Here is a 15,288-nt window from a genome sequence, read left to right as displayed (position 1 = left end):
CCCCGTCTCCCGTGATCCTGCTGCTCCCACAGGGTTTCACAGGAAGCGGCTCAACCCAATGGCTCCTGCCAGGGCCACCACTGACCTCGACGTGGGCAGAGCCCATGATCAGCCCTCATGTCTGTATTTTAGATCCATCAGCAGAATTCGTGTAAACAATCGTGGCCTCCTCCCTGAAACATTCTGTCCCTTAGTTTCTGGAACCCACTCTCCCTCTGGCCACTTTTTTTTTTTTAAGATTTTTATTTATTTTTAGAGAGAGAAAAGGGAAGGAGAAAGAAACGTCACTGTGTGGTTGCCTCCCACACGTCCCCTACCAGGGAGCAGGCCCACAACCCAGGGATGCTCCCTAACTGGGAATCGAACCAGTGACCCTTTGGTTCACAGGCCTGTGCTCAATCCACGGCAGCTACACCAGCCAGGGATATTTACTTACTCTTAGTGGGAAAAGAAAGGAGAAACAGAGGAAAACATCAATGTGTGAAACACATTGATCAGTTGCTCTCACATCCAGCACACCCCCTCTCGCACACCCCCAGCTGGGGACCTGGACCACAACTCAGGCACGTGCCCTAACTGGGAATCGAACCTGTGATCTTTCGGTTTGCAGGCCGGCGCTCAGTCCACTGAGCCACACAAGCCAGGTCCTCCCTCTGCTCACGTCTTACTTCGTCTGTTGCCTGGATCCCAGGACGTGTAAACACTGGCATGCCCGAGTGGGCCACATCCCCCTTCTCCCCCTTCCGTGAGATGACAGACTGCATAAATGTTTATAAGAAATTTCTGTAGTGAAATTGCTGGGTCTGAGAATGAGCCTCTTATAGAAACTGTTCTCCAGAGGAAAAAAAAATGTACCTTGGACAATTCCACCAGGACAAGTATGTCATTTAAAAACCTACCAACTTTTTGTCATAGGACACCTTGCCGTTCTTGGAGTTCTTCGATTACCAGCTGTACCGAGATGAACACCATCTTGCCAAGTCTCGTCTGCCTGGGACCTTGCGATGTGACCTTATTTGCAAAGGTCTTCATAGATGTAATCGGCTAAGATGAGGTCACACCGGGTCACAGTGAACCCTAAATCCGGGGACTGGTGCCCCTCATCTCACTAAGAGACACCGCGTGAAGTCACAGCGGAGAGGGGCGAGTCCGCAAGCGGAGCACGCCACGGGGCGCGGGCAGCCACCGGGAGCTGAGAGGCAGCGGGCAGGCTCTCCCTCCGGGCCTCCCAGAGCAACCTGCCCCACCCACACCTGGATTTCGAACTCCTAGCCTCCAGAACAGATGTGATTTGAAGCTGCCATGTTGGCGGTAACCTGGCATGGCAGCGCCAAGAAACACTAGTCAGGAAGCTTTTTTGACTTCCGCTGGTGTGAAGCCGTGACCCGGGTCCATTTTCACAAGGACAGTCCCAGCCAAAGGTTTTGCCGAGCTCTCTTCCTGGGCCCCCTCGAGAGGCCGCCACCTGGGACGGAGTGCAGGTGGTGGCCTCTCCAACGGGCCTGCTCGCCAGTTTAGATGCAGTATGTGCTGCCTCTCCAAGGGTCCCAGCCCAGAGGCCCCGAGACCCCCCCTCACACTGACTTCTGTCCTCCCGCCCCCTCACCACTTTAATCCAGGCCGCTGCCCCCTCCCCTGGCCCCTAGCAGACCCTTCAACTCTCCTGCCGTTCCCTCTGTCGCCTCCCCCAAGAGCCCGGAGGGCGGGCTCTGCAAGCTGCAGCTCTGATGCCGCCATTCCATCGATGGCCTGTTGCAGCCTCCCGTGCTCACGAGTCAAGACGGAGCACGTCTGTCTGTCCGTCGGCCATGGAAGGCCGTGCCCGGCTGGTTGCACTGCAGGCGCAGCTCCCAGCGGGCCCTCTCCAGGTCCCTCACCAAAGGACTGACACCGTTTGTTCACGCCTTCCCTCCTCCTCCTCTGACAGAGGGGGGGGGGGGGGGGGCGGGACAGGAGAGCTTTGTGGCACCTGCCCTCTGGCGAGCAGGGTGGCAAGTGTTCTGGAAGGTGCCGGACCCCGGGGGGAGACAAAATCCCTGCACAATTGTATCGGATGCAACTGGCACAAAGAGTCAAGACAATGACAAATCGAATTTCAAGGGGAGAGCCCAGCCCGCTGGCTGCAGGCTGAGCGCTGGGAGTCTGAGACGGAATAAGCGCACAGCCACTTACTGGGGAAAGGAAAGCAGTCAACTTTAATTGCAACTGGGAGAACTGCCCAGAACTGTCTCCAAACAACCGAGTAAAGGACACATGATAAAATCCTCCTCCCGGAGAACCGAGTCTCTGCCGGCCGGCCGTAGTGCTTCTCAGGGTCACGCCAGGAGCACAGCCCGCGTTCCGGGCTGGCTGTCCCCCATGAACGCTTCTCACCCCGAGAAGGCTGGGGACGGTGAGTGCCCTGCCCTTCCTCCCATCGCGCCGGGAACTTACGAAGTCCCTGGCGGGGCGCACGTCTCCTCTCACCCCGTGCCCGCCCTAAGGTCCACGAGACCCTCCGGACGTCGCCCAGAAAACCAGGGAACCGGGCAATGCAGCGCCAGGGGCCTCTGGGCATTCTGCCAAGCTTCGCTCCTGTCCATTCAGCTGGCATTCCCAGTGCCCAGGTGGGGGTTACAGAAAATCTGCACGAGAGAAAAAACTCAAATACCCCACCATCTCCACAGTGCGGGTCACACAGCAGAAGGACAAACGAAACGAGAGCCCCAAGGAAAAGCAGCAGGACCGGCCTCAGAAGACACGCTCGAACTCTGTCTGGTTGGTGGTGGTCGGGTTGCGGCTCTGGTTGGTGGAAGGCTGGGCGATCTGGCTGCCCTTCTTGCGCGGTGGCGCCAGGTACTCGAACATGGACGTCAGGTGGGTGGACAGCATGCTCTTGAGGTCCGAGGGCATGGGGTCAGACCAGAAGAAGTCGTGGTTGAGGGCGTCGTCGCTGTCGATGCGCTGCGCGGGGTCCAGCACCAGCAGCTTGTCGATGAGGTCCAGCGCGTAGGGGTCCCGCACGTAGGCCTTCAGCCGGTCCTTCACCTTCCGCTTCTGGCCCTTCACCAGGTCCAGCTTCTCAAACAGCTCGTACTTGTCCACGTTTGGCCACACCTGGGGGGTGGGGCACGGGGGGGGGGGGGATGAAGTTAGCTCAGGAGAGGAACAGTCTGTCTGTCGGTCAAGCATGTGAAGGGACGACACCGTCTCCGTTCAGATGCTCCCAGCCCACCCCTGGAGAGCGAGCAGCAGTGACCACATCCTCAGCGCGCAGAGCACCAGGCCCTTTTATACGAGTCGCCTGGAGCGTGGGCACCACAGCTGCTCCCGGCAGCTGTCTCACAGAAGAGAAACTCAACTTGAGGTGAGAAGTTCAAACGCCTTCCCCGAGGCCACAGAACCTGCAATGGAGCGGGCCGGCCTGCGTGGCTCGCAAGAGCAGGCCCTGCCCCTCCACCAGCCACCTCTGGAGAGGAGCTTGCCTTCTGGGCCACTCCCCCCTCCTCCCCTGCCAGGGAGACTTCCGGGTCTCTGCACCCTGCAGGGCCCAGGGGCCCAGGCAGCCTGGCCACGCACCTCGGGGGTGATGGAACCACAGAGCTGGCTGATGAGGGCGAGCTGGTGCTGCTCCGTGTTGCCCTGCATGATAGGGCTGCGGGTCCACATCTCCGCCATGATGCACCCAGCACCCCACAGGTCAATGGGGGGGCCGTAGTCCCGCTCCCCTGGGAAGAAGAGCGCACCAGGAGGGCCCCTTGAGCCCGAGGGCCTCCTGAGACACAACGCCCTGGGGCCGGCGGCTCAAGAAGCCCTGGCAGTGGGGGGGAGGGGCCAAGGCCAGTTGAATGCCTACGCCCTGCCCCCTTCTGCCCACTCGGGGGTCCTCACCGAGCAACAGCTCTGGGGGCCGGTACCAGAGCGTCACCACACGGTTGGTGTAGCGGTTGGGCTGGCTGTTCTTGGCCAGGCTGAAGGCCCGGGCCAGCCCAAAGTCTGCCAGTTTCAGGACCCCATCTCGGGTGATGAGCACGTTGGCCGCCTTCATGTCCCTGTGCAGAATCTGTGGGAAGGGCAAGAGTGAGGGCTCCGTTAGCTTCCCAGGGTCTTTCAGCCATACCCGCCCAGAGGTGGGAGCGAAGGCCAGATCAAGCCTCGGTGTCTCCTCCCCACCTTGTTCCTGTGGATGTAGTAGAGGCCATTGAGCAACATCTGCATGACCCTCTTGATCTCAGACAGCGTGAACTTGACTAGTACGTTGCTCAGCAGCCCAGCAAGGTCATGCTCGCAGAAGTCAAACACCAGGTATATACTGCCTTTGCAGCGGTTATAGGGGGAAGCTGAGGTGGGAAGAACGAGGGGAAGGGGAGCAAGAAGAAGGAGGTCAAAAATCCCCATGCAACTCATTGCCCCACAACCACTTCCTACACCCCTCCAACCCACGGACAGCCAGCGTCCGTCTGCATGTCCCTTCAATGGGAAAATATTTCCCGAGGGCCTCCGCTGGGCCAGGGGCCGTGGCAGGCCCGGGGGAAGCACCAACTATGAGGGAAACACTGGAGAGAACAGTCACGGTAGTTACGTCTAGGTTAAGAAGAGGCAATTGAAGTGCATTCAATTCCAACCTTGCAAACAAAGCCCTAAGTCGTAGGCCTCACTTACTTCATTGGAAAATGGGAATCAAATCCAAGCAACTTACCTTTGGTTCTACAGATCTCAATCAAGTTGACCACGTTCTCATGTTTCAAAAGCTGGAGGATCTTGATTTCCCGCAAGGCGGTAATGGGGAACTGTGTGGGGAAAGGGGGTGGGAACTGAGTGAGCACACACCAGACCAAGGAGCTGCTCAGGGGGGGTGTTCCAAGGGGCACAGGTTGGGGGGCCGAGGAAAACCACAGCTCTGAAATCAGCTACCTCAGGTGCCTAATCTGGGAAATGGGTGTGAAGTAAGGGGTATGCACCCCTCAAGGAGTCGGTTTGAGACAATGAATAGAAATAGTTACTTAACTTCTTCACTATTAGGCACTAAATGCTCTACAGCTTCTTCAGCTTTTAGATTTTAGCTCTGTGGGCGTTTAACTTGCTGAGTAGTAGCAAAGACAACAAAAATACCAAGAAATTTCCTTGCTAAGAAGTAGGTTTCTAGAAGCTGGGCTGGAGCGAAGATGGGGTAGGGGAGAGGAAACGGCTCCTTTTCAGTTGAGTACTACACACCCTTTAAAAGCCACTGCATATATTTCTTAAAAATATTCAACACTGAGGAAACACGGTTTAAAGACTTCCTAACTTCATAAACCACTAGGCACTCAGTGCAATGAGCTCCCCCTCCTGGCCCCAAATGCATTTCCCTAAGGATGAAATACCAAATGCTTGAAAGCATTTGAACTAAACGATTTATCTAGAGGTCAAATTCCCTGTACTATGGAAATACCGGGACTACTATACAGAAGTTCAGTCTCAACGTGCAAGTGCTAGAAGTAACAGGGTGGAAACTCACGTGCCCAGGGGAGTCCGCTGCCTGCCACCTGACCCATACTCACCCCCTCCTTCTCGTTCTCCATCAGTACCTTCTTCAGAGCCACCTTTTGGCCGGTCAGGCGATGCTTTGCTTTAAACACTTCCCTGTAGGCGGAGAGGGAGACCCAAACCTCATCAAACCACTTTCGCAGGGCCCGCCCCTCCCCCACCAGAAGAGGAAGGGAGGAAAACAGGGACTCCAGGGCGGGGCGGGGCCTGGTACCTAGGGCACTCGGCTACCCCACCATCCGCTCTTTGCAGTCCCTCTCCGAGCCCCTACTAAGTCCCCTTAGACTCTTCTTCTGACCCAGGCGTCTCCCGGAGAGAACCTGCTCCCCTCACAAGCTCCTCTCGGCAACCCCTCCCCGTCCCCCATCACGGGCCTCAGGCTCCTCCCCGCCAGCCAGCTCCGTCAGGCCCGGGCGGGAAGCTGAGCGGCCTAGCAAGACCAGGGGACAAGTCTAGGGATAGGTGGCTCCCAGACCACCTCCGGTCAGCTCCCGTGCGTCTCGGCGGGGGCCCTGAGGGGTGCAGGCCCAGGGCACCGGGTCCCTCCCGTCCCAGTCTTACCCAAAGGTGCCTTGGCCGATCTTGGCGAGCTTTTCATATTTGGTCACCTCATCACAAAAGGGGCACTCCACTGAATCGTACTGCTTTGCCATGGCAGCCCCCAGAGCGCCACCACCGCTCCCAGCCGCCGCCGCAGCCGCCGCTCCCGCTCCAGGTCCCGCCGCCGTGCTCCAGGCCCCTCCGCGGCCGCGCCACTTCCGCCTCCACGGCCACTTCCGGCCTCGCGGCGCCGACCCCGCCTCTTCCGTTCGTCGCCCGCCGCCAGGCCCCCTGGGACTTGTAGTTCCCGGGAGGCCAGGAGGAACCGGAGCTGCAGAGGCGCCTCCACCGCCACCGCTGCCCCCGCCTCCGCCGCCGCCACTGCTGGCGGCGACCCCGATCGGGGGCGCGGGAAGTCGGGGCGCCGGAGCTGGGGCTCGGGGCGGTGCGTCCCGCTGCATTGGCCCGGGCCGCCGCTGCTGCCGAAGCCGCTGCCGCTCTGGCGCCCGATCCCGGGCCAGCCGCAGTGTCCTGCTCCTCCTCCTCCGACGGCGCCGCCTCCGCCGGGCTGCGCTGGGCGGCGAGCGGGAGGGGGGGCGGCCCCCAAGCCGCGGCCTGGGGGCTCCCTGGCCGGGCCCGGGCCCGGGGCTGCCGGGCGAGGGGGCGAGACGGGAAGAGCCGACAAGGAGGCGGCCCAAGAGCCTGGGAGGGGGCGCGTTATAAAGGGGGAGGTGCCGGGGCCTTGCCCTCCCCTCCCCCTCCGCCCGCCCCCTCCCTTCTCCCTCCCGCCCTCCGCGGCCGCACCTGCCGCCGCCGCCCGCCCGCTGTCCGCGGGCGGCCCTCAGCGCGTCACCACCCGCGGCCCCTCCTCCGCCTTCAGAGGTGGGGCCCGCACTCGACACCTGGCTGCGGGGCGCCTTGTCGCGTGCCTCAGTTTACCGCCACAAGCCAGCTGCCGCAGGGAGCCCCTTTCTCCCCAGCTCGGAGTGCCCCCCCACCACGGGTGAAGGCGGGAGACAGCCAAGGAGCGGCCTTCGGTCCTGGGAGGAGAGAACGGCCCCCGCCGCCTCCCCGGGCCTCAGCCACCCGCCGTTGACATGGCAACCGATGGCCGCCAGGGGGCGCGGCGACACTGGAAGCGGCGAGCGAGAGACGCCCGGGCCTTCCAGGCTTGGACCCCCCCTGTTCTCTCGCCGGCAGGGCTGAAACCCACAGGACCCCGTCCCCAACGAGCTCCGCCGCCCGAGCTCGCGCAGCCCCGGGTCAGGAACCACAAAAAGAGCTAGCGTTCCCTCAGCGGCCCTGTGTGCTCGGGCAGTGCTAGGCGTTCCCGTTGAAGCCTGAATCAACAGCCTCATAGCCAGGGTTACTAACCCATTTTACAGAGGAGGACATTGAGGCTCAGAGAGGTGAGGTCATTTACCCAGCCAAGAGCACACAGTGACAAAGCTGGGGCTCGAACCTGGTCTGTCTGAAGAGGATTCTCTTGACTCAGGCTATTCACAGTCCCGCCAGGAGTACAGTAAGTAGCGGTCCTGGGTGAGACCCGCTGTCCTTGCACTAGGCACCAAGCCCACCGTCCACCCAGTGTCTCCCTCCCTAACCCCGTGACCCCTGCCCCTGCCCCAGCCTTTCCCAAGCGTATTTCTGCTGGCTCCAGGGACCCCCGATTCTTCCTCCAGCTCTCCTTAACTCAGCAACCGGCCCCCAGCAAAGCTGCCTTCTCCCTTTGACCTGCCCCTCCTCCCCGGTGCTCTGCCCACGGATCCTGAGCCCTGGCCTCCCAGGCCTGGCCTCTGCCGCTGCCCCCCTCACAGCACCCACCAGATCATTCTGACGTAGGGCCTACATGTATTTCCCTCCACTCCTTTCAGGAAAAACCAAATTGTGATATTTGAGGCTCTTTCCAGCTCCCCTCCTAGGCTGTGGCCACACAGATGTCCTGTTTCCTAACCCCTACGGCCTTCCTGCGCTGGGTCTGCCCTCCCTCACTGCAGCTAAGGGCCCTCTGTACCTGCGGGAAAGCTCCCAGCTCTTACCCCCCACACTTGGCCTTGAAGCATCCTTGCAGGAGGAGGCAGGAGTGGGTCTGGTGGTCCTAGTGTTCCAAGAGACCCTGTTCTGGGGGAGGGCTGTTCCAGGGAGGGCTGTGAGGGTGAGGAGAGGAATGAGGAGCCCTCTCCTGAGGGCAGTGCGGAGCCACCAAGGGTTTTAGGTAGGGACTTATCAGGGAGTGATCTGGGACCGGCTACATGGGTACACTCTGAGAAGCCGGGAGACCAGTAGCTAACCTGGGGGCAGCAAGGGCAAGGAAGGAGGAAATAATAACTGTAGCAATTAGAATTTATTGAGGGAACAGAAATTGTCCAAGCCATACACTGAGTGCTTTATAGGAATTATCTCAATTCCCAGCCAGAGGAGGTGGGCACTGTTACCGCCTCCACAGCACACACAAGGACACTGACACTCAGAAATGACATCTCCTGGCCAGGTCAGACAGCTGGCGTCAGTGTGGTGTCTGCAAGCACTTACCCACGTCAGGATCCTGCCCGTCTGGCCTGGGGTGGAGCTAGGGCATGGTTTTGGTGCGACACTGCCGGGTGGGTGCCCTGGGTGCCCTGGGAGGCGCGGGAGGGGATGGCAGCATTGAGGGTCTGCCGTGAGTCTGGGCGGCTCCCCCCGTCAGACTCTCAGGCTGGGGCCTCTGCCCACTTCCACGAACTCTCCCTAAGTCACATCCTGTGGGCAGAAGCCCCAGACGAAGTTCCGGCCTTGTCATCACCTCCACCCCAGCGCCACTGGCCTGAACCCCAACATTGCCAGTCACTTCCTTCTGGGGCCCTGTGCCCCAGCCTTCCTGGGGGCAGGGGACAGGCAGGAGAGGTCTGAAGCCCTTCAGAAGGCTGCCCGGGCCTGGGAGTCCCGATCACCCAGCTGGAAGAAGAAATGAGGTTCTATGAACCCTGGCTGGCGTAGCTCAGTGGATTGAGTGTGGGCTGGGAACCAAAGTGTCGCAGGTTCGATTACCAGCCAGGGTACATGTCTGGGTTGCAGGCCGTAACCCCCAGCAACTGCATATTGATGTTTCTCTCTCTCTCTCTCTCCCTCTCTCTCTCTCCCTCCCTTCCCTCTCTAAAAATAAATAAAATCTTAAAAAAAAAACATTAAAAAAAAAAAAAAAAAAAAGAAATGAGGTTCTAGCCAGAAACGACTTCTCTCTGACTTTGGCCTCTGGTTTGCTGGTGGGAGGGAAATGCCTCCCGCTTCCGTGGATCGGCTAAGCCCGCCAGGCTGGGCTTGCGTCCAGGACCCAGTAAACGTGCGCTGGCCGGCTGACCGGGCTCCGAGAGCGCCTCTGATCCTGCCGCCATCTTACACTTAGGGCCACCGAGGCACAGGGCAGGAAAGAGAGCTCCCGGCCAGGGGTTTGACCTTGGCCTGGATCCTCTGTTTTCTTCCCCTGAGCAGGGACAGGGTGGAGGAGTGTGGAGGGGAGGGGAAGACAGGTTCATGGTGTTTGGGCTGCTCTTGGCTGCCGGCGTGTCCAGGGAGACCGAGGCCAGCACAGAGAACGGCGGTGTGATGCCCACAGCCCTGGGTGTTCTGCCCTCCACCCGCTGGGTACCGAGCCTGGCCCCGGCCCCGTGTTGATAATATGTGTCGCCTGCCCCTCCCCCTCCCCCAGAACTTGACAGAACCCCTCTTAGGAGGTTGCTATTATTGGGGCCGAGTTATAGGAGAAGACACCGAGGCTGAGAGAGGTGAAGCGGCCTGCCGGAGGCCACACAGCCAGGAAGCTGAGATCCAAAGCCAGGCCTCTCCTCTCGAAGGCCGGGTCATTGACCATCACCCGCCATGGCCCCCAGTACCAGACTCCTGGGGAGGGCCAGGGCCGGCAGTCTCCTGAGGTGTGCAGCATGGCAGGATGGAGCCGACCTGGCCGCATCGGGCCGGGTGCTCCCGGGGAGCCCGAGGCCTGTTTGGAACACGCGAGTGGGCTCCAGTGGATGTGACACGCATGATGCCGTCCCACGCATGTTTCCTTTCACTGCCACGGGATGGTGGGAGGGATGTCACATTTGTCCCATTTTGGTGACGGGGGAAATGATGGTCAAAGGAGTGATGGGACTTGCCCAAGGTCATGCAGAAGGGGTCTGAACTTGGGTGTGCCTGAGTCACATGCCTTTGGCTAGGAAGTTGAAGGTCTCCAGTCCCTAATACTGCCCGTCCAAACTCCAGGCAGCTGAGTCACAGACTCGGGGAGAGGGCAAGGCGAGAGGGGACAGAAATCAGAGCTGGGTCCCTGGGGGGTGGGGCACTATGGCTCGATCTAGACCAGAGGGACCCGACGGAGGCCGCATCCCAGGTGCGGGTCCGGCCTGAGGGAAGGAAAGCATGGTGTGTTCAGGGCTGCGGAGCGGCACGTGGCCGGCCTCCAGCACGGACCGAGGACGGCCTGTGGGACAGCCACCCACCGGCAGGTCCCCCAGCCGCACTCCAAACGGCCACTCGAGGCAGCACAAAGGGGGCTCTGAGCTCGGCAGAGCTGCCACACTGAGCCCCATTCATCCTCCTGGGGATGTTGCAACTGCCCTGGCGCCAGGGCCAGCGGCAGAGCCCCCAGCTCTGACAGGGCAGCTCCAGCACACCACGTGGCGGCCGCGGGGCAGCCGGGACTCCAGGCTCACGCCTGCCCGGGGCTGGGGTTTCCTGGCCTGAGCCACACCCGCCCCTCAGCACCAACTGCCAGGGTTTTGCAGAAGCCACAGCAGGCTGGCCTGGGCCAACACTTGCTGCCCTCATCCTCCATGTGCGGGGCAGCCCCAGGAAGTGAGGGCTCCTGTGACCTAGTTCACAGCTAAGGAAGCTGAGACCCAGAGCAGTCAAGTCTCTCATGAAGAGTCACGCAGTAGGTCAAGAGTGGGCCTGGCTCCAGCCAGTGTGGCTTGGTTGGTTGGGTGTCATTTCGCAAACGGAAAGGTCGCCATTTCGACTCCGTGGCAGGGCACACGGCTGAGTCGCAGGTTCAGTCCCCGGTCAGGGTGCATATGGAAGGCAGAGAATCGATGTTTCTCTCTCTCATCAATGCATTTCTTCCTCTCCTCCTCCTTCCTTTCCCCCTCTAAAATCTAAAGTAAATATTAAATTTAAAAAAAAAGCGGATCTGGCCAGGAAGCCAGCCCTGGCTGACACCACGGCCTCAGCAGTCAGCCCCAGGCGCGGGGATGCCTCCTGGGGGAGAGGCCAGGGACCCACGAGGAGGGCCTGCTACTGCCGGCCAGGGGCCCCTCCCCGCTTCTGACAACAACCCAGACATGGGAGGGACACCGGCCTGGGAGCCGAGACACCTGCCTTTCTGTCTGGTCTTCTCTTTTTTTTAATCATCACCTGAGGATACGTTTATTGATTTTAGAAAGAGAAAAACAATGATGTGAGAAACATCAACTGGCTGCGTCCCACAAGTGCCCCGGCCAGGGATCAAACCCCCGTAAAAGTTTTTGTGTATGGGATGGCCCTCCCGCCAGCTGAGCCACCCGGCCAGGACGTCTTTGGTCTCCTTTAGCCTCACTTTCCTCATCTGTGAAACGGGACCGTCCCGGGATTCGGGTCAGTCTGTGGAGGCTTCTGGCGCCATGCCCGACTCCTGGTTCGTGCTCAGTAGAGGGAGCAAGGATGGAAACGCCATTTCCTCCCGAGTCCATGGCCCAGTAACCCCAGCCTTTCATTTGTACTTGGAACACCATCCCCATCCAGTCTGGCTGTGAGCAGGACCCTGGTGCCTTGGTCCTGTGGGCTGTCCTTTCCCTCTCACCCCACCAGCCAGACCCCTCCCCTCCCCAGGCCCCTCGTGCAGCTGCCAGGGGTTTGCAGGGGTTTCCACGGGCGTGGAAGTTAGGACCACAGCTGGACAAGCAGGTTCCAGCTCCGGGCAATGTGACTTTTCCACCCCTCTAGAACCAAGAGGAATGGTGATTATCACTTAGGGCAGGAGGGCTGAGCCCTGTGGCTGGAACGCCGCTAAGTGATCAGAAGATACTAGCTGTCGTTATTTTACACAGGGCCCCACTTGGCCTTGGCCTTGGCCTTGGCCTCTGTCCCCCACGGCCTGAGTTGCCTGCCCCAGAGGCCGGGATAATCACGTCAGACCATGCTGGAGCCTCCGTGGGCTGACCGCTCACCTCGCGGTGGTGCCCATTTGAGAGGCTGGGCGACTGAGGGTTCAGACGCTGCAATAACCCGTCTGTGGCGTACAGGGGTGGGCCTGGAGGCCCGTGGCCTTGTGGCCCCACCCCCAGCCTCGGCAGCTGCGGCGGCCTCCTCAGGTGTCCAGGACGGCCTGTGTGGGGGAGGTTTCACTTCCCCAACTCTGTCCTGCCCGTGAGTGTGTGCACACACACCCACGCACACGTTGTAGGGTGGGAAGGCACCAGGCTGTTGGCTCCGGGACTTGAAAGGGCAAGTTTGTTTACTTTTTAAGATTTTATTTAGAGAGAGAGGAAGGGGAGAGGAAGAGAAACATTGTTGTGCTAGCGAAATGGTGATAGGTTGCTTCTCGTGCGCCCCCCACCGGGGACCTGGCCCACAACCCAGGCATGGGCCGAGACCAGGAATCGAACCGGTGCATTTCAGTTTGCGAGCTGGCGCTCATCCCGCTGAGCCACACCAGCCAGGGCTGAAAGGTCAAGTGGCAACCCAGCCTGTGCCACTAATGCACTCTATGGCCGGACGCAGTCCTGCTGCCCGTGACTCAGTTTCCCTACATCTATACCATGGGTGTGGTGAACCAAACTGCTGCTTTGTCCCTGGCGGCCGGAAAGGGAGTGAGCGTGCCTTGGAGGACGCTGGCTTTGCGCCAGGCTTTGCACCAAGCATTGCCCTCTGTGAGGTGGGCGTCACACACGGCCCTGCTCACGGAGCAGAAGGAGGCTCAGGGAGGTGAGCGCCTTAGCCCAGGATCACACAGCGACAAAGTGGCCAGCCAGCCAGGACTCAGACGTGGGCCTGGGTGGCCCCAGAGCCCACAGGCCTAACCACAGCTCTCTCCTACCCACGGCTGCCCGTCCGTGGGCGGGCAGGCTTACCATAAACTGCCCTCTGCACTGGCCTGACTCCCTGCATCCTCTCGGCCCCAGGGCCAGACCCCCCGACAGCGGCTGGCAGGTCCCCAGCGGCCCCCAGCCCAGTGGGCTCTGTTCCCAGAGCCTGTGGTTTGTTTCCCAGACCTTCCAGTCCCACGGGCTTGTGCTCGGCCCCCAGCTCCCTGCTTGCTGCTGCCGCAGAGGAGGAGGAGGAGGAGGCCAGCAGGGGTCTGGCCTGGGGGAGGTCCCAGCCCCCGCCCCCTGTGGGGAGGGTGGGAGGGTGAGGTTGTGAGAGTTGCAGTGGTTTAAAAATACACAGAGGAAGTGAGGGAGAGGGTGTGAGAAAGGGGAAGGGGAGGTGAGGGCGGCACCTCAACGTCCATGTCCAGAGCCTGGAGTGGCCACTTGCCCGCAGGCCAGCGGCTCTGTTCCACTCGCCGAGATGACGGAGGGGCCCAGGAAGGCCAGCAAAAAGTTCAGTGAGTGCGCTGCCCTCCGTCCCCCATCTGTCTGTCCGTCTGTCTCAGCCTCTGTCTGTCTCAGCCTCGTTCTCCGCATCTGCTTCTCTCTGCCTCCGGCTTGTTTTTGTTTCTTTTTCCGCTCACCTCTGCCTCTCCCCCGAGCGCTCCCCTCTGGGTCTCCGCGTCAGCATCCCTCCATCACTCCGGCCCGAGTCCCTCTCCGTCTCCGGCTGCTCGGGGTGTCCGTGCTTCTCTCGTCTCCGTCTCCCCCCAGCCTCTCCGCTCATCTGCACGTCCCCGTGTCCAGTTCTCACGGACCTCCCAGAGCCAGGGGAGCCCGCCCCATGGTCCGCCCCGGGCCTGCTTCTCCTGGGGTCTCAGGGAGTCACTGGGATGTGTGTGTACGTGTGTGTGTATGTGTGTGCATGTATGCGTGCATACCATCAGGTGCTGTGCCATGTCCCCACCAGCAGCGACGCTGGGACCCAGAGCAACTCTGTAAAGGGCCACACCCACCCATTGCTGTTCCCCCAAGTCAGTCCCCTCCTCTCTGCTTCCCCAGCCCCTGGTTTGTTTGATCTGACAGCACTGTGTGTGGTGGGGGGCGGGGGGTCAAAGGTTACGACTGCATTCCACCAATGAAAGGACCGAGGCCCAGAGACCTGGCTGAGGTCACATGGGGCCATAGACCAGGGCTTGGCTCAGTCTCAGGCCCCTGGACTCTGGGCCTCAGTTTCCCTCCTTGGCCCACCTCCTGTGCCCTCCAGGCCCCGGGGCCCAGGAGACAAAACAAGTGGTGCTGAGAACGGAGGCCCTCCTCTGGCTGTTGGCACGGTCTCTGCCGCACGGCACAGCTCTCTGAGAGCAGGGCGTTTTCCGACGTGTGTCAGGAGGCAGGGGCTGAGACCAAGTGAGGGGTGGGCAGGGCCGGGAGGAACGTCCCAGAGCCCTGACCCAGCAGTCCGAGCCCCGGGCCTTGGTCCAGGCTCAGCCTGGCTGTGTGACCCTGGACACACAGGTCCCTTCCCCTCTCTGGGCCTCCGTTTCCTCTCTTGTCAAGTGGGGGCACCTTACCTATATTCCAACGTGGTTGCGAGGACCTGAGGAGGCAGAGGATGCTGAGGAAGTGGAAAATGCTGCTGTGGAGGCGAAGGGAAGTCAGGTGGTGGTGGCTGCAAGGAGGGGACAGGAAGGAGGGAACTCACACTCACCCCCGCAGAAATGGGGAGATGGTATCGCCTCGCCCTGCCGCCTGAGCTGGGACCGGGGCTCAGCTGACAGGAAGGAGAGAACCACAAGGACTGGGACCCTCTGGCTCTTGACAACCCTTTTCTCATTTCATCTGCCGCCCCAGGTGCTTGCACACCCCCTCCCTGCCCCAACACACCCGTGCACGCACACATACACACACACACACGCAGCTTCACCTGCCGGCTCTGCGGCCTCAGGGGCTCATTTCACATCTCTGAACCTCAGTTTCCTCCTCCGGAAAAGGAGAGACTGAACCTGTGCCACCGAGTCATGCTGAGAATCCGGCGAGGTGGCGCGTGCAGCAGGTTTGACAAACACAGAGGCAGTGTCGTGGCCGTCAGCATCTTCATTCCTTTTTCTTTATCCTCATCTGAGGACGTCTTGTTATTGCTTCTAGAGAGAGAGGAAGGGAGAGAGAAACAGTGATGTCAGAGGGAAACACTGATTGGTTG

General features: G+C 60.6%; 2 protein-coding genes across 3 annotated transcripts in view; one reads left to right on the top strand and one right to left on the bottom strand.

Annotated features, from left to right (window-relative positions):
• Positions 1-2,168: 2,168 nt before the first annotated feature.
• On the bottom strand, positions 2,169-6,979 carry CDK9 (cyclin dependent kinase 9). The gene is made up of 7 exons (XM_028521082.2): positions 6,067-6,979; positions 5,520-5,601; positions 4,679-4,769; positions 4,153-4,319; positions 3,871-4,042; positions 3,559-3,707; positions 2,169-3,096 (listed from the first exon to the last, which is right to left on the bottom strand). The coding sequence occupies exons 1-7, from the start codon at positions 6,504-6,506 to the stop codon at positions 2,731-2,733; spliced, it is 1,467 nt and encodes a 488-aa protein (XP_028376883.1). The 5' UTR covers positions 6,507-6,979; the 3' UTR covers positions 2,169-2,730.
• A 450-nt stretch (positions 6,980-7,429) lies between these two features.
• Positions 7,430-15,288, top strand: part of SH2D3C (SH2 domain containing 3C) — a 35,241-nt gene continuing 27,382 nt past the window's right edge. Inside the window, exon 1 of one of the 2 annotated variants that reach the window (XM_036022261.1) lies at positions 7,430-7,567. Coding sequence is in view for 1 of the 2 variants with exons in the window: in XM_028525037.1 (XP_028380838.1) it covers positions 13,567-13,603 (37 nt within the window). In the remaining variant the exon portion in view is untranslated. Of the gene's footprint in view, positions 7,568-13,439; positions 13,604-15,288 lie in introns of those variants that run through there. The other variant, XM_028525037.1, reaches the window with a different exon arrangement.

The sequence above is a fragment of the Phyllostomus discolor genome, chromosome 3 (assembly GCF_004126475.2).
Source record: "Phyllostomus discolor isolate MPI-MPIP mPhyDis1 chromosome 3, mPhyDis1.pri.v3, whole genome shotgun sequence".
Classification (NCBI taxonomy): domain Eukaryota; kingdom Metazoa; phylum Chordata; class Mammalia; order Chiroptera; family Phyllostomidae; genus Phyllostomus; species Phyllostomus discolor.
This window is presented reverse-complemented; position numbering and strand designations above follow the sequence as displayed.

What these genes read in the sequence shown, in the direction of transcription:
- CDK9 (XM_028521082.2), bottom strand. Translation starts at nt 6,506, where the DNA reads ATGCAGCGGGACGCACCGCCCCGAGCCCCAGCTCCGGCGCCCCGACTT. An exon ending in TGGAGAACGAGAAGGAGGGG is followed by an intron (nt 4,770 to 5,519) that starts GTGAGTATGGGT and finishes TTCCCCACACAG; the next exon opens with TTCCCCATTACCGCCTTGCG. An exon ending in GCCCCCAGAGCTGTTGCTCG is followed by an intron (nt 3,708 to 3,870) that starts GTGAGGACCCCC and finishes TCTTCTTCCCAG; the next exon opens with GGGAGCGGGACTACGGCCCC.